The sequence below is a fragment of the Equus przewalskii genome, chromosome 6 (genome assembly GCF_037783145.1).
Source record: "Equus przewalskii isolate Varuska chromosome 6, EquPr2, whole genome shotgun sequence".
In the NCBI taxonomy this organism is placed as follows: Eukaryota; Metazoa; Chordata; class Mammalia; order Perissodactyla; family Equidae; genus Equus; species Equus przewalskii.
The window spans coordinates 27,211,346-27,227,329 of record NC_091836.1 but is presented as its reverse complement, the minus strand read 5'-3'; the positions used below and the strand labels follow the sequence as shown (position 1 = coordinate 27,227,329).

Genomic DNA, 15,984 nt, shown 5'->3' with positions numbered 1-15,984 from the left:
TACTAGAACATAGCATTACGTCTTCCCAGAATTCCCTTATCATTCCTGTCTCACCTCCCAAGCCCCTCCCCTAAAACCATCAATTAGGATAGCAAACACTGAGATCAAAGGAATGTTTATTACAGCATTTATGGGCCTACCTCCTCCATAAATAAATCTGTACAGAGTTGGGAAGTAGGACCACGATAGATACAGGAGGGAAGAGAGCAAAGTATTAAGGCTCGGGGATCAGTACATGTCATCAGGCTCGTCATCCTCCCATTTTCAAGTGCACTAACAAGGCTGCTGGGATCTCCATCAGAGTGGAAACAGCAGGACCCTTGCTGCAGGATCTCTCAGAATTGGGGGTGTCCATTGCAGGTTCAGCCTATGACCCAGGTCCAAAAGTTCCAGCCTTCTCTGCCACCTCCAGGGCTAACTTCAGATTCTGGTCAAACAGCTCACACCTAGGCCAGGCCCAGGAGGGACAAATGAGGACAAAGGGTGAGGCCTCAGGCTCTTTCTCCACTTTAGGTACAGAGGAGAGCCAGTGGAAACTCTGCATGAAGAAGGACATGAACCCCAAGGAAAGTCTTTGGTTTCTCAAAATAATAAGTAAAAGGCTAGTCAGTTTTGTTTTATTTAAAAATAACTCTATTACACTTCAAAATGACTCTGGGGAAGAGCACATGGGGAGGGGCAAGGAGGCTATGACCAGTATCTAGGGAGTGGGGCCACCTACCTGATTGGCATTTCCAGGGAGTAGAAAGGATTCTTGAGGGCAAAGTCTGAATAAATCTCATAAATCTTTCGGAGAAGAGAATCTATTCCAGCTTGCCTAGGATCTGCCAGCACCACAAACTTGATCCCTGGAGAGTAGGGCGGGGAATGGTTACCAAATGGCAGAGAATGCAGCAAATAATGCCATCCTGTGTTTGTACGGCACTTTCAGTTTTGCAAGGCACTTTCACAAGCCTATTTTTATTCTATCCTCACTGCTCCATAAAGCAAGAAAGGCAAGATTTTGAATCTACAGGTGAGACCATAAAAGTCAAGTGACTTTATCACATCACCCAGTTGACTGAGAGACCAGGCTTTGAATTCTAGCTCTGTCGCTTACTTCTGCTTAGGGTCCCTCAGCAGAAAGCGCCAGGCAGGGGACAAACTCTGGCAGTTTTCAATTATCTGCATTAAGCGAGTGAAGCAATGACACAATCCAAAGGTTACTTCCATTTGGCATTTGAATTTCATTTTAGAACAACACACCTTCCAAAATGTGTGGAACATGAGACAACTTTAAGGTGAGCTTCATCTCCACACGGGATAACCAGGGCTGAGTACACTGGGTGACGTGAACAAAACTCACATCAGATTAAATATTGGCTTTGGATTCACAAAACAAATAAATAGATGTATCTGTGCAAGTGTCATAGGAAAAACAAACCACCAGCCCCCTTGCTTACTAAAGCTGTCTTTGGTCAGTCCCTCCCCCCAACCTGCCCCAGTGAATCCCTCTGGCCTAGCTGGAGATGCATACCTGTCAGTGTCTGGAAGCAGTGCAGTTTGAACGTGTCTGTCTCCAGCATCTCAATGCCTGAGCTGCCCTGTTCCGGAGACAGCTGGGAGCCGATTGCGAACAGCCTATTTGCAAAGGAGGCAAAGCTGGGAATGCACCCGACTGCTGCAGGGGAGGAGTGCTTCTCCACCTTTTCCACTGAAGAGATCCTGTCTGCTGAGGAGTTCACATTACAGCCTGAGACAGGCAGATGAGGCGGTGTGAACTGCCCAGCAGCAGTATCAGAATTTCTTTAAAATTCACTTGAATTCTGCATATATTTTACACTCATACTTTGCTATAAAACATTTTATATGGAAAAACTTTGGGTAAAATTAACACTGGGAATATGTGCCACGGTTACTTACCCCGTGGCTATAGATCCCTAGCACATCTCACACCATAGCTGAGAGCAGGAAAAGATCTTAAAGATCATTTAGTTCAATTGCCTTACTTTAAAGATGTAGGAACTAAGACTCAGAGAAGAGAAGTTGGCTTAAGCAAGATCACACCACTGCCAGTATCACCTAAAACCTAGTTACACTGGATCAGTTCTTTTTCTTTTCATAGCACAAGCACTGACGATTTAAAACGAGGTAGAGAAACGTAGGCACTGCAGCTCAGGAGACTGCCCGCAGAACCACACTAATCCAGCCAGCCTAACAACCAAGTGCAGGCCAACAAGCACTAGGAAGGGTTGGGGGACTTACGAGTGGAACATGGAGGCCAGCATGAGCTTCTCATTGGAGGTGAGGCGGGGCCGGCCGAATCGAATGGACACCGGGTAATTAGCAGGGTTGCCCAGGTATTCCAACACCTCTTTCCCATCGGCCGTGTACTTGCCGTTCACGTCCACGCCATTGATGGCCAGCACCGCGTGGCCCACTGCAGAAGTGAAGCTAAGGGTCAACGAAGGCCCAGCGTGGGGATTCGGCCGAGGGGACAAGGGACCCGGCCGCACCCCTTCACGCCGCGCCTCTGCAGAGACACCAGCCCACTCCCGCAGCACCCGGCCCCGCCCCCCGGGCCCGAGCCTAGCCCACCCCGGATGCCGTCGCGCTGGCCAAAGGCAACGAGCACACGCTCGTCGTGTAGCTTGAGCAGCAGATCAAGCGGGTAGCTGAAAGTCTTCTCAGCCTCGGCCCGTGGCGCGTAGCTGTCCAACTGGTAAATCAGGCCGCCAGCTTTGTTCACCACATACACACTAAAAATCGCCATTGCTTCGCCGCGGCGCGGACACCGGTAACTAGCCTCTTCCCCACGGCCCCGCCCCGGAACCGCAGTCACGGCCCGCCCCCCCCGCCGCTTTCCCCTCCCAGCCCCGGCGGGCGGCTGGCTGCGGCGCCTGCGCACTTGAAGCAACAGGCTCGGGTATCAGTAATGCCGTCAAGTGAGCTGCTGGGACGGGGTGAATTGTTTTCTGTCTCTCTTTCCCGGTTCTTAGCGCCAGGACGTAGCAACGCGTGGCAGCTTCGCAACTAGCGGCAGAGCCCAGCAAGGCGGCGCAGCGTCCCGCGTGTGCGGCTAGAGAGCCGGAGCCCACTGCCCCCAGCCGGCTTCCGGCTCCAGCGAGAGCGCGCCGCCTCCCAACTTCCATCGCGGGCTCCGCCCCTTGCCCCGGAAGCACTCGCCGCGGGTGGAGGTTTCTGGGCTTGTTGGTGAACGGCGCTTCCTTTTTGTCCGACATCTTAGCAAGGCTGCAGTGGTGATAGCTGCTGTCCGAGCTGCGCGATGGTGAGCCCGGGGGTCTGAAGCCGGCGCGGTTCCGAGAGCGGGGCGGTGCTAGGGCACGTTTGAGGCGACATCGGACAGGAGGGCCCCCAGAACTGCCTGGCTGCATCTCGAGGCGGGCGAGGGTCTTGCTTCGCCCATGTGCTCCGGCATTCGGGTTTGCGGGGGTGAGGGGCGCAGTGCTAGGGAGAGCCTGGCGCCGCCTTATGACCTGGCTGCATTCCCGCTTTTCTTCTACAGCCGCCCAAGGACGACAAGAAGAAGAAAGATGCCGGAAAGTCGGCCAAGAAAGACAAAGACCCAGTGAACAAATCTGGGGGCAAAGCCAAAAAGAAGGTAGGAGTGAGTCCCCCCGTAAGAGGGAGAGTGGGGGCGCCGGTCCCATAGCGCTAGTAAAAGTGACGTGTACAGTAAATGGCTCGTGAGGTTGTGGGGTCTAGAGTTACATTATTAAAGCTTAAGCTCTCATCACGATTCGTTGTTACTGGTCTTTTCCTCATTTGAAGAATGGGTGGTACATATTACTTGGAAGTTAAAGAAGGTTGTATAAAGCATTTGTTCTGATGTCTGGCCACATGATGTTACTTTAATTAGTCCCTTGGGACTCAGCTCATATCCGAAAGTCTCAAAGATGTGTTGGGGTTTTCTCCCCCCAATCTAATTATCTTTGATGCTATTAACGGTAATCCTGATTTTTTAATCTTATTTTATATCGTGGCTTTCTAATTACCTGGATATATTTATTTGAATTTGCAGGGTTTCTGCAGATTCTGAATCTCATAGGTTTCTGCAGGCGAAGGAACGGAGCCACCCTCTCGGTTATAGCCCTACAACCATGGAAGACGTTTCTCTGATACAGGTTGTTTAGGAGAGAGAGCGCGATTCGTCTGGGAGCACTGACTTTTTTCCTTTTTGTTTTTGTGAGCAGAAGTGGTCCAAAGGCAAAGTTCGGGACAAGCTCAATAACCTAGTCTTGTTTGACAAAGCGACATATGACAAACTGTGTAAGGAAGTGCCCAACTATAAGCTTATAACCCCAGCTGTTGTCTCAGAGAGACTGAAGATTCGCGGTTCCCTGGCCAGGGCAGCCCTTCAGGAGCTCCTTAGTAAAGGTGAGGAGTGTTGTGCTGGTAGGCTGGTGCATGTTAAAGTAGCCCTGACCATGTTAGCCTTCTTAAATGCTTTTATGGAATTTTAAAAAACAGGTGTAAGCTCACCAGTGGTCATTAGCAATATAATTCTAGTATGTTATCTCGAGGATAAAACCTAAAGCAGGGTTCTTGGCCATTTTTGTGCCGTAGGCCCCTATGGCAGTTTGGTGAAACCCAGGGATCCCTTATGTTTCCAAATAAATAAAATACATACATAAAATTACAGAAGAAACCCAATTACACTGAAATATGAGTATTAAAATTCCAAAAGTGTTTATAAAAATAAGTATCTCATAGTACTGTTATGTGAAAACGTTTTCTTTTCTCCCTAGGACTTATTAAACTGGTTTCAAAGCACAGAGCTCAAGTAATTTATACCAGAAACACGAAAGGTGGAGATGCCCCAGCAGCTGGTGAAGATGCATGAACAGGTGAGCAAGAACCCAGGGGCTCATGGTGTATGCATCCCCTGAACAAGGCTCTATAGTTCTGATTCTTCTTTATTTTTTTTGCAGGTCCCATCAGCTGTACATTTTGAAAAATAAAACTTTATTAAATCAAATAAGTGACTGTGTGTTTCCTGAGAAAGGTAATTTACAAAGGATAGTAGGTACAGGTTTGTTGACTTGGCTTTGAGCTCTGATGGTAGTTGAAAACATATCAGGAAATCATTAGCCTTTTTTCTTTATGTGACTGTTTGTTCCTTGCCGCAGCTTCAGTTTTGAATTGATGCCTGAAAGGAAATGAAGGGTTAACAGGATGAAGGCTTAAGGTCTCCAAAAGGGTGGTGGGTAGGGGGCCGGACCCATACTACCTCGATTGCCAGCGGCGTCCGTTATTCCAGACCCGGCCAAAAGAGGGCAGCCACCCTGCACCGGTGCTAGAGCTGTGGTCAAAGTTGGCCCCAACTCTGTCTGGGGGCAGTTTCTTCAATTTCTGTTTTTCCTCTACAGATAAGTAAAGAGTTTTGAGTAGGAAGATTTAAGGAACCCACTGTCATTCTGGAGTTAGTTTACTTACTTTCTTTAAGAAATTCTTCATAGGAGGGTCCTATTTGTTGGTTCCCAGAGCTGTATTCCTCATCTTGGGCCATCCAGGGAGGTGTAGCACCTGAAAAGAGAAGACTCATCAAGTAGAAATTAAGGCACTTAAAAAATTTTTTAACCTTCAGTCTACTGTGAAACATGCCTTTAAGCTCTTACTTAAGACCTAGAAATGTTTAAAAGCAAAACCCAGGAATCCTGGACCATGGGAAATTGAAGGTCCTTGGCTAAATTAAAATAGCATATCTTACATGTGACGTGCTAGTATTTAATAGTTTTATGGAGGTGTGATTGACATACAACAAACTGCACACGTTTAAAGTGTACAATTTGAAACGTTTTGTGTGAAACCACCATAATCCAGATACTGAACATCAACCCCATGTATCCTCGTATCCCTTTATAATACTCTTCCTACACTTCCACATACCCCTTTCCAGCGCCAGGCAGCTACTGCTGTGCTTTCTGTTGCTGTAGATTAGCTTGCATTTTCTGTAATTTTATATAAATGGAATATAGTGTATATATATATATTTTTTGGTCTGGCTTTTAGCATTGTTTTGAGATTTTGTCTGTGTTGCATGTATCAGTAAGTTCCTTTGTTGTTTACTATTCCATTGTTCATTTGTTGAGGGACATTTGGATTGTTTCCGGTTTGAGGCTACTGCAAATAAAGCTGCTGTGATGATTTGTGTCCAAGCCTTTGTGTGGACAGACTTTATTTTCTCTTGGAATGGCTGGATCCTAATGCTGGGTGTATGCTTAACTTTTCTTAAAATGCTGAACGGTCTTCCAAAGTGGTCGTTCCATTTTATATTCCCACCAGCAGTGTATGAGAGTTCCTCCACAAACATGGGCAGTGACCTTTAGCCATTCGGGTGAACATCTTTTGTATATGCCTTTGTTGAGTTTTTATTCATACAAGTCCTTCATCAGATAGTGCTTTATCTTAATCAACTTTATTCTTTTAAAAAGAAAAATTGCCTCTTAAAATTTGAGAAACTGCCGTGGGCCTTACCTGAGTGGACGTTACCAACTCCTGGTGTATCCTGTAGTTGGAAATGGGGGGAAAATCCTAGATAAGAGCCAAGAGATGATAGGATACTCACAGCTAGACAAAGGGCAAACTTTACAGGAGGTGGATGGAACCACTGCCACGATGTTAATTCTGCACACGGACTGATGTTAAATCTCAGAGCACACTAAGTCATTGAAAGACAGTCTTGTCCTCAGGAGACTCATGATCTTAATACTGATCTCCAAAAACAGACTGCCTACTACGTGCCAGGTAAACAAAACCTTTCCTCACAGAGCATACAGATCATTGGGAAAGAGAACTCGGTATAAATTAAATCACATGCATAGCTCTACATGGTACTACATCCATTTATAACAGAGACAGCCTGTTCAGATAAGCCACCTGTGAAAAACTGACATTTGAGCTAAGAGCTGAAGGAAAGTAAGTGTTGACTAGGTGATGAGGGAAGGAAAACGCATTATTAAAGGCGAAGGCAACAACATAAGACAAAAGTAGGGAGAAGCACAGTACAGCTGGACTATAGAATATAAGATTGCAGGTAATGTAATGATTTTCTGTGTTTGGGACAGGATCACAGGGAGAAAAATTGTTCCAAGGTGGAATAGAGGCCAACTTGTATTCAGGAGGTAAAGCAGACATACTCACTGACAGGATGTGGGAGACAGAAGGGGATAAGGATCTGCATCTACAGTTAGTGGAAATACAGGAGTAGAGGGGGTAGATTCAGGTGCCTATGGGATATCTAGAATCTATACTGAGCTGGCCCTGGGTTCTGCAGAGGATGAGGTTTAGGAGTGACAGTGGGGGCAACAGGTGTGGAGAAGCTCACCATGGAGGGTGAGGAAAGAGGTCTGAGAAGATGCTACTGTGGAACGGTGCAGCAAGAGGGAAAAGCCTGAGTTAAGACAGGAGCAGCCAGAATAGGTAGAAAAAACAGAGGTGGGTGCTGACTGACGGGGCCTTTTCCCCTTTCCGGGCTTCCTTATCCATTGTACCTGATGGCCAATGAATGTCAGAGGTTGTCCTGTTTCCATCCAGTCAAGCTCTGGGGCTGGTGGCAGGTCCAAGTATGAGGGCTGCTGTGAGATGGAAGCTACTTGGCTGAAAAAGACAAACAGCAGCCAGCTGGCAGACAAGGTCCTTGAGCCATGAGTACAGCAAACATGAGATTTGCTCTCATTTCACAGCCAAAAGGTTACAAAATGCTCTAAAACAGGTGTCAAACTCCCAGCAAGAAATTCCCAAATAATCTTACCTGTTTGTCCCTTTCCAGCTTCCAGGTGCCGAAGAGCCCTCTTCTGGGTCTGGCACTGGCTGAGGCTGAGTTTGATTCAGGAAAAATAAATGTGTCTAGGATGCTTAAGAGTCTGCCTTGGCCATGCTCCCACCCTCCAGAAGGAAGCAAATTAGCATATGAAGGGTACTGCCCATCTTGCAAACTCTTCCCTTCCCTCCCTCCCAGCCCTTGCCCCATCTCCACTGACAAGGCCTGCCCCCTGGCTGACAGGTAAGGGAATTCAAGCCGAGCAGGTGAAGCATGGAGTCCATCAGTTCTCTTAGAAGAGCTGGTAGGTGAGATGCTGGACCTGAGAGAACCAGGGATCAGTGGATTTGGATACTGCTCTGGCTCCTCCGAGAGAAACCAACCTCTAACACAGACCGAACCACCTCCTGCCGGCTCTGCTCCACCTCGCGGATCTGAGCTGCCATCTGTGGGAGAGAGGCTGCTTAGATAGCTACAAAGTCACGGGGGCTGGGTCCTTCAGAGGCCTTTCCTTTAACTTACCTCTTTGATCACCTCATCCTCTTTTTCCTCATAGGAATCCAAACCTTTCACCATGGATTTCTTGAATCTAAAAAGAAAAAGGGCAAGTCAGCCCAGAACCCCAGTCCCTGCCAGTTGTGAAAAGATCCTCAGTAGATAATTTTTTCTTTAAATTTTGAATAATTTCAAACTCACAGAAACAAAATAGTACAATGAACATCTGTGTACCTCTCACTCAGGTTCACTGTTAACGTTTTGCCATACTGGCTCCACTTCTCTTTTATGTACACATTTCCTTTGTGCCAAAACAAAAATGGGTTTTAGACATCATGAGACTTAACTCTAAGCATACATGTCCTGAGAACAGGAACAGTCTATGAAATCATGAAACCATTACCACATTAAGAAAATCAATTACTCTTTCTGATGTTCAAATTACCCCATATTTGGCTCGTGAGAACCCCTTCAAACCAGCTCCTTTGTCCTCTCGACCGTTCCATCAATCTGAGCATTTCCAGCGCAAGATATTCCAGACTCACCATGTCCCTTCCCTGCTCCAAACCTGAAATCAATGATTTCTCCAATGAAATCTGCTTCACTTTACTAGGAAGTATTATTTAGAAACAAAGAGCTGAGAGTTAGCAGAGCTCTTACTGCTCCACAGGTGTCATGCTTCTAGCTCTTTCTGAGGAGAGAGCTCTTTTTCCTTAAATAAATAATTCATACTGCTACCTCCCCATTCAAATCTCTCCATTCCTTACTGGTACCTTCCTTCTGCCATAGTGAAAACCCTGGTTCCCAACAACATCAATATACTTGCAGTTGTTTATCCTACAACACACACAAAAAGGCATCAGAATAATACCAATACCGCCATCATGACAACTAAGGAAAGCTCAAGATTTCTTTGCAGTTCTTTAGCCCTTAGAAAATATCCTTCTAAATGTATACAGTCAGAATTTTGTGTTCAGGGGCCAGCCCGGTAGCCAAGTAGTTAAGTTCACATGCTCTGCTTCAGTGGCCTGGGGTTCACCAGTTCGGATCCTCAGCATGGACCTGCACACTGCATATCAAGCCATGCTGTGGTGGCATCTCATAGAAGAACTAGAATGACCTACAACTAGGATGTACAGCTATGTACTGGGGCTTTGGGGAGAAAGGAAAAAGGAAGCGTGGCAACAGATGTTAGCTCAGGGCCAATCTCTCTTCACCAGAATTTTGTGTTCAAAAGTAATTTCAGAGCCAGCCCTGATGACCTAGTGGTTAAAGTTTGGTGCACTTCGCTTAGGCAGCCCAGGTTCACTTCCTGGGCATGGAACCACAACACTCATCTGTCAGAAGCCATGAGGTGGGGAACGGCCCCATGGCGCAGCGGTTAAGTGCGCACGTTCCACTTCGGTGGCCTGGGGTTCTCTGGTTTGGATCCCGGGTGCAGACATGGCACCGCTTGACAAGCCATGCTGTGGTAGGCGTCCCACATATAAAGTAGAGGAAGATGGGCACGAATGTTAACTCAGGGCCAGTCTTCCTCAGCAAAAAGGAGGAGGTTTGGCGGTAGATTTAGCTCAGGGCTAATCTTCCTCAAAAAAAAAAAAAGCAACCATGGGGTGGTGGCAGCTCATGTAGAAGAGCTAGAAGGACTTACAACTAGAATATACAACTAGGTACTTGGGCTTTGGGGAGGAAAAAAAAGAGAGGAAGACTGGCAATAGATGTTAGCTCAGGGCAATTCTTTCCCAGCAAAAAAAAAAGTTACTTCAATTCTTATTGTTTGTGGTTATTATCAGTTTTATATATAATTAAGATAATGTGTCTTTGCAATCAATTTTAGGATTTGTCTTGTGACCTAATTTTACTATGTAGAACACTTATGTAGAGAAATGGCTCTAGCACGGTGCCCTGGCAGCCCTGCACTTCTCCACACACGCAGAGCCTTGAACCACAGCTTGTCAGTCTCGCCTCCTGCCCGTGTGATCCTCCCAGAACTTGCGAGGATGGGAGGCCTGAAAGGAGCTGCTATGAGGCCATCTCCCGCTTGCCTCCCTGTCTCCCCTGGGAGGCTGTCAGGAGAGTTTCTCATCAGCTCCCGGGTTCTGATGAGGAATGGGCTTTCTACGCCACCTCTCTCAGACGAGAGCTGCAGTCTACATTCGGCTCCCCAGCAAGAAGGTATCCCACAGCTCACACTGCAGTCATCCAGGCCTCTTGGTTTCAGTGTGGTCCTTTTTGGTGTGGGGTCAAGGACCTGGGAAGCTGGCACTTGAGCTTACTCTCTTTGCTGTCCATGTAAGTAATAAACTGTCTAAATCAGGGCCAGCCCCATGGCTGAGTGGTTAAGTTCGAGCACTCCGCTTTGGTGACCCCAGGGTTTTGCTGGTTTGGATCCTGGGTGGGGACATGGCACCGCTCATTAGGCCACATTGAGGCGACACCCCACATACCACAACTAGAAGGACCCACAACTAAAAAATACAACTATGTACTTGAGGGATTTGGGGACAAAAAGCAGAAAAAAAAAAAAAGATTGGCAACAGTTGTTAGCTCAGGTGCCAATCTTTAAAAAAAACAAAAACCAAACAACTGTCTAAATCTAAAAGTGGCTCATTTGATCTTTACCTGTCAAATCAGTCAAGCTTGGCTTTGCCTTGTCCTGTGTTTGTGAGCTTGAAATTTTTAAGATTAAAAGTCAAAACTCTAGTTGGGGGGCTGGCCCGGTGGCACAGCAGTTAAGTGCACACATTCCACTTCTCGGCAGGCCAGGGTTCACGGGTTCCATTTCCAGGTGTGGACATGGCACCGCTTGGCAAAAGCCATGCTGTGGTAGGCATCCCACATATAAAGTAGAGGAAGATGGGCATGGATGTTAGCTCAGGGCCAGTCTTCCTCAGCAAAAAGAGGAGGATTGGCAGTAGTTAGCTCAGGGCTAATCTTCCTCAAAAAAATAAAAATAAAAGTCAAAACTCTATTTAAATAAAAAGTTCAAACAGCCCATCCTCACAATTCTCAATCATAACCTTTTCTGCTCAACTATCCTTTTTTTTTTTTTTAAGATTTTATTTTTTTCCTTTTTCTGCCCAAAGCCCCCCAGTACATAGCTGTATATTCTTCGTTGTGGGTCCTTCTAGTTGTGGCATGTGGGACGCTGCCTCAGTGTGGTTTGATGAGCAGTGCCATGTCCGCGCCCAGGATTCGAACCAACGAAACACTGGGCCGCCTGCAGCGGAGCGCGCAAACTTAACCACTAAGCCACGGGGCCAGCCCCCCAACTATCCTTTATTCATCCACCAAAAACCATATGGAGCTGGGACAGGGTGTGAGGAGTGCTTTTCGTCCTCAGATTCCTGTCTCCTCCCAGTCTGAACCACAAGTTTGAAGGCAAGTTGGTGGGATTTAGGCATTTCTTATCATTCCCTCATTATTCTCCACACTGAGTAGAAAGGACCATGAGTTTTTCTGTAACTTTGGCTCTGGGATCCCCTTCACACCTCATAATCTCAATACAGTCCCAGTAAAAGTGGTGACGTGAGGCAGCCTGCCCTCTTCCTGAGGCAGTCAGGGCTCACACCCTTTCTATGCTGACCAGCTTCCTGCACTTTAGTTTCTAAGGGTCCTCCAGAGGCCAGTTACAATAGAGTCTAAAACAATTAAAAGTGGGCACTGTGTGAGCACCAGTTTTTCGCACACTGCAAACAGCCTCTTCTATTCCTAAAGGACCTTAGTATTCTCTGTGCCACGCATTTAAGTAGTTGATTACAGTCAACTTTTACTATATACTGCTCTCTATTTGGTAAATGCACCGTAAATCCCATCCCCCAACTAGATTATAAACCTGTCAAGGACTCTGTCATACTTTTGTGTCCAATATAGTGCCTAGAATAACAGGGGCTATGAAGACAATAGATCCTTATGAAGTCCTTTCTGAACTTTCCAGTTAATAGAGGAAGCTCCAGTGCCTCCCACAGATCCAGAGGATGCACCCCCTGCTACTTCACCTTTCGTAACCAGTGACTTACCGTGCGTAATCTTGGGGCGAGATGAGAAACTTCTCTTTCATCTGGAGCTCGGCCTTGTTCTCCCACCAGAATCTGTTGGTTGCTTTCTTGTGCTCTGGGCTGAAAGTGGAGAGGATGAGTAATCTCAATGATAGATTATAGAATATTACTCAGATATCTAGGCATTAGATAAGTAATGCAAACTGACATCTGGGTTTCTGCCTCTGGACAAGGCTAGAGGAGGAATATTCGTACTAGTCTCTTCCTGATCTCGAGTCTCCCTCTTTCAATAAAAATGTGAGAGTCTGAGAGGAGGGCATGGGAGTAGCCTTGAGCCAGCTGGCTTTCCAGCCGGACCACCAACACTCCCGGGACCATGGCAGCCATAAGTCCTCTACCCCTCAAGGCTGGCAAAGCCTATAAGGTGGCTCAATCCATCCACCCCGATCAAATCACAAAAGCATTCCTCCTCTTACCCACCCTAAACCCTCCCTCCCACGTATGTATGCAAATATGCTGGATGAAGCTCCCAATGCGGCTGTCACCTGGCCAGGTGCTCCAGCAGGCCCCCGTGCAGCACGGTCAGGTTTCCGTGGCTCAGGTGTTTCCGCACCTCACAGCTGCAGCACAGGCACCAGCAGCACCGCTCGTGCTCGGGCACGTAACGCTCCACCTGAGCCGCGCGGACGGCCTTGCGGGCGGCCTCCACCTGCGGCGGAGAAGGGGTAACCGGGCAGAGGCCAAGTAGAACCCGGAGCGGGACCTCCAAATCCCACCCCCTCGGGCCCTCACCGCAGTGCCCGCATCCCCGCTCCCAGGCCGCCCCCGGCCCACTCCGGCCTCCCGTCCGCACCTGGGGCAGCAGCCGCTCCAAAGCCACCTTCAGCTGCCGCTGGTGCTTGCGACTGTAGACGTGTCCGCGACCGCAGAAGAAGGTCTGGCGGCACAAACCGCAGCGCTCCGCCGGCGCCATCGGCCCAGCTCTCGGTAACCGGACGTGCAGCCTGATCTTTGCCATCCGGTGACCCCTGACCCTTCTGGGGCGGGGCGAGCCCAGCGGCCCCTAGCGGCGGGCAGGCGCCACTGCAAACCCTTCTGCGGCTGCGCGGGGCCTTCCCCTGGCTCCCTTGCTGCTTGCAAACCCCGCGAGTCATCGGTAACCGTGAAGGCTGTTTAGCCAGGAAAAAAATGGTGCAGCTGCGGGGGAAACAGCGCACGCAATAGTTAGGTGTAACTGCAGGACCACAAACCACACACGTGCTGGGGCATTGACAAGGACCCTATTAGACAATGTAACGAATCATAACTAGCATTTATAGAGTGCTCACTCCGTGTCCAGAGCTTTACATTAACTATGTCACTTAATCCTCACAATTACCCAATATAGTATACTATTATCATTGGCACTTTGTTTTTTAAAGATTGGCATCTGAGCTAACATCTGTTGCCAATCTTTTTTTTTCTTCTTCTTCTTCCCAAAGCGCCCCAGTACATAGTTGTATATTCTAGTTGTAGGTCCTTCTGGTTGTGGCGTGTGGGCCGCCGCTTCAGCGTGGCCTGATGAGTGGTGCCATGTCCGCGCCCAGGATCCGAACCGTGAAACCCTGGGCCGCCTAAGTGGAGGGCATGAATTTAGCCACTCGCCCACAGGGTGGCTCCTATTATAGGTATTTTACAGGCTGGAAAACTGAGGCAGGGAGGAGGCAGTAACCTTGTGGACGGTTGCACAGATGTTAAGCAGTAGAGGCAGCACCTTGGGCCCCATGATCTTCAGTACCAGCAGGCTGCGGAGAACACAAGCTGGAGGTGGCCATAATCTAAGATGTAATCACAATCATACCCCCACTGGGGTCTTCTGAGCATTGCTCCTGTAAAGCTGTAAAGGGGAAGCTATAAAGGGTGCAAAATCATTGCCCAGGGTTAGCAACTTCTCACAGAATCAGCAGCTTCCCTGTCAGTCCTGCTTCCCTAAGCCCTAGGGCCTAAGGTGAACTGCTTCCTTACAGGGCTGAAATCTCCAGGCTGTGATCTCCGCTCTAGAGCTCCCCCATAAAAGCCTGGGGCCTAGCCCAGACCTTACTTATGGATGAGCAGGCAGAGCTGGCACAGAGTCCTGAACTTCCCTTAGATTTCATGCCAGTACTGGTACACTAACTTGGATGGCTACGACGTCTGTAGGTGTATACACAGTCAACTGTACATAATCCAGGCTCAGAAAGTAGCCAGACTTCCCTTCAGATCTTGATTTGCTGTGGGAGCTTCCCTTTAAACCCAAGCCTCTGCCAGATGTGATCCATTTTGATGACCCTTGCAACAGTCAATTCCTTGACCTCCCATTATTCCCTTAGCAGGGTCAAGCCTAGACCTTGTCCACCCCAAATTTTTCCTTCTCTGAACCCAAACTCTGATGTTCTACTCTGACCAGCCTCTTCCACCCTCCCATGTGGCCTTACCTTCTGTCTCGTCTTTAACTACAGGGAGCGCTCCATTCCTGAAGATGACTACTCTTATTCATTTTCTCAGAAAATTATTCAGCATCTGCCAGCTGCCAGATGCTTTGTTCTAGGCCAGTGGTTTTCAAAGTGTGGCCTCCAGGTGAGCAGCGTCAGCATCCGGGAGCTTGTTAGAAATGCAAATTCTTGAGCCCCACTCTAGACCTACTGAATCGGAAACTCTGGTATGGGGCCCAGCAATCTGTGGTTTAATGAGCTCTTCAGGTGATTCTGATGCTTAATTAAGTTTGAGGATCACTGGTCTAGGTCTCAGGTCCTCTTGGCTTCACTTTACCCGCTTGATCCCAGGAATATTTCCACCACACTCTCACGGCAACCTGTTATATCACTTGACCTTCTAAGACCTCTCATTTTGTCAAACCCCAACTGTGGATCAACCCAGCCATCTGTTCCCCTCATTTGTTTCAAAGCTGCTTAGAGTAGTCTACACTATCTGCTTTCACTCCTACTAACTTCTTAGTCCTCTGCAGTTTCTCTAAAGTTCTCACCACCAAGTATTCATTCAGCTGCCATCTGAACTTGTGTGAAATGGAATTCAACATCCGCCTCTTCAGAATATCCCCTATTTTCATCCTCCCAGGGAATGATACCCACAACCTAAAGCCTGGAGTTTTGGGGTGAGTTACTTTTGACATTCCCTTTTACTCAGTCCCCGTATCCACCCTGCACAAGTTGTTTCCTTGAATTTCTGTGATATTTAACGTCTGTTCTCCATCTTTTATACTCAAAACATACCTTATTTTAATTCCCTTCCTCTTTTGCTTGGATTCATGTAAACTCTTTCTAACTAGGTTTCCAAGTGTCTGGTCTATTTCAGCTCCATTTATCCTCCAGACTATGGTCTTAAGAAAGTCTCTAAAATGACTTTCCTGATTAATTTAATGCCTCTAAATTGCCTTCAGGAAAACTCTAAACTTGCCAGCATGACTTTCAAAGTCTTTTACAACATGATTCCCACCTTCCTCTTCATCTTGTTTCCCACCGCTCCCCTCCTCCTTCCCTGACCTCCTCCAGGCAATATTCCAGCAGTCCTATTGCACCTGTGCATTCTAGTATCTCCAGCCCTTGGTTTCCTCTGCCTGGAATTTACTTCTTTCTAGCTCTGCCTGGTAAATTCTTTCTATTATATAAGGCTCTGAAATATGAACTCGATTGGAATTTCCATGAGGCTGGTAACTTTGGCACATGGTAAGCTCTCAATCCTTTCCTAAGCTCT

At 47.6% G+C, this 15,984-nt stretch overlaps 3 protein-coding genes across 5 annotated transcripts; 1 reads left to right on the top strand and 2 right to left on the bottom strand.

The window, feature by feature from the left end:
- Window positions 1-99: 99 nt before the first annotated feature.
- TRAPPC4 (trafficking protein particle complex subunit 4) lies at window positions 100-3,125 on the bottom strand. Of its 2 annotated transcripts, none has more exons than XM_008513429.2 (5): window positions 2,578-3,125; window positions 2,245-2,419; window positions 1,517-1,620; window positions 722-848; window positions 100-446 (listed from the first exon to the last, which is right to left on the bottom strand). In XM_008513429.2, the coding sequence occupies exons 1-5, from the start codon at window positions 2,750-2,752 to the stop codon at window positions 368-370; spliced, it is 660 nt and encodes a 219-aa protein (XP_008511651.2). In that variant the 5' UTR covers window positions 2,753-3,125; the 3' UTR covers window positions 100-367. The 2 variants fall into 2 exon arrangements, with proteins under 2 accessions (XP_008511651.2, XP_070479355.1); XM_070623254.1 differs by having other exon boundaries at window positions 100-538; window positions 2,578-2,846.
- A 2-nt stretch (window positions 3,126-3,127) lies between these two features.
- RPS25 (ribosomal protein S25) lies at window positions 3,128-4,981 on the top strand. Its single transcript, XM_008513428.2, has 5 exons — window positions 3,128-3,268; window positions 3,506-3,601; window positions 4,194-4,377; window positions 4,749-4,847; window positions 4,932-4,981. Exons 1-4 carry the CDS (start codon window positions 3,266-3,268, stop codon window positions 4,841-4,843), a joined length of 378 nt encoding a protein of 125 aa, XP_008511650.1. The 5' UTR covers window positions 3,128-3,265; the 3' UTR covers window positions 4,844-4,847; window positions 4,932-4,981.
- Window positions 4,899-13,298, bottom strand: CENATAC (centrosomal AT-AC splicing factor). Of its 2 annotated transcripts, none has more exons than XM_008513424.2 (11): window positions 13,109-13,298; window positions 12,801-12,964; window positions 12,277-12,375; window positions 8,285-8,351; window positions 8,146-8,208; window positions 7,754-7,818; window positions 7,494-7,599; window positions 6,478-6,508; window positions 5,437-5,526; window positions 5,231-5,363; window positions 4,899-5,149 (listed from the first exon to the last, which is right to left on the bottom strand). In XM_008513424.2, exons 1-11 carry the CDS (start codon window positions 13,271-13,273, stop codon window positions 5,077-5,079), a joined length of 1,056 nt encoding a protein of 351 aa, XP_008511646.1. In that variant the 5' UTR covers window positions 13,274-13,298; the 3' UTR covers window positions 4,899-5,076. The 2 variants fall into 2 exon arrangements, with proteins under 2 accessions (XP_008511646.1, XP_070479354.1); XM_070623253.1 differs by having other exon boundaries at window positions 7,494-7,623; window positions 13,109-13,289.
- Between the last annotated feature and the right edge of the window lie 2,686 nt (window positions 13,299-15,984).

Bases quoted from the DNA above. Each gene is read 5' to 3' on its own strand.
- TRAPPC4 (XM_070623254.1), bottom strand. From the start codon at position 2,752: ATGGCGATTTTTAGTGTGTATGTGGTGAACAAAGCTGGCGGCCTGATT. The intron at 1,621-2,244 runs GTAAGTCCCCCA...CTTTGCAAATAG, and splicing joins CTGGCCTCCATGTTCCACTC to GCTGTTCGCAATCGGCTCCC. The intron at 849-1,516 runs GTATGCATCTCC...CCTACTCTCCAG, and splicing joins CTGCTTCCAGACACTGACAG to GGATCAAGTTTGTGGTGCTG.
- RPS25 (XM_008513428.2), top strand. The intron at 3,602-4,193 runs GTAGGAGTGAGT...TTTTGTGAGCAG, and splicing joins GGGGCAAAGCCAAAAAGAAG to AAGTGGTCCAAAGGCAAAGT. The intron at 4,378-4,748 runs GTGAGGAGTGTT...TTTTCTCCCTAG, and splicing joins TCAGGAGCTCCTTAGTAAAG to GACTTATTAAACTGGTTTCA.
- CENATAC (XM_070623253.1), bottom strand. From the start codon at position 13,273: ATGGCAAAGATCAGGCTGCACGTCCGGTTACCGAGAGCTGGGCCGATG. The intron at 12,376-12,800 runs GTGACAGCCGCA...CTCCACTTTCAG, and splicing joins CTGCTGGAGCACCTGGCCAG to CCCAGAGCACAAGAAAGCAA. The intron at 5,527-6,477 runs GTAAGGCCCACG...TTCTCTTTTCAG, and splicing joins AGTTGGTAACGTCCACTCAG to GTGCTACACCTCCCTGGATG.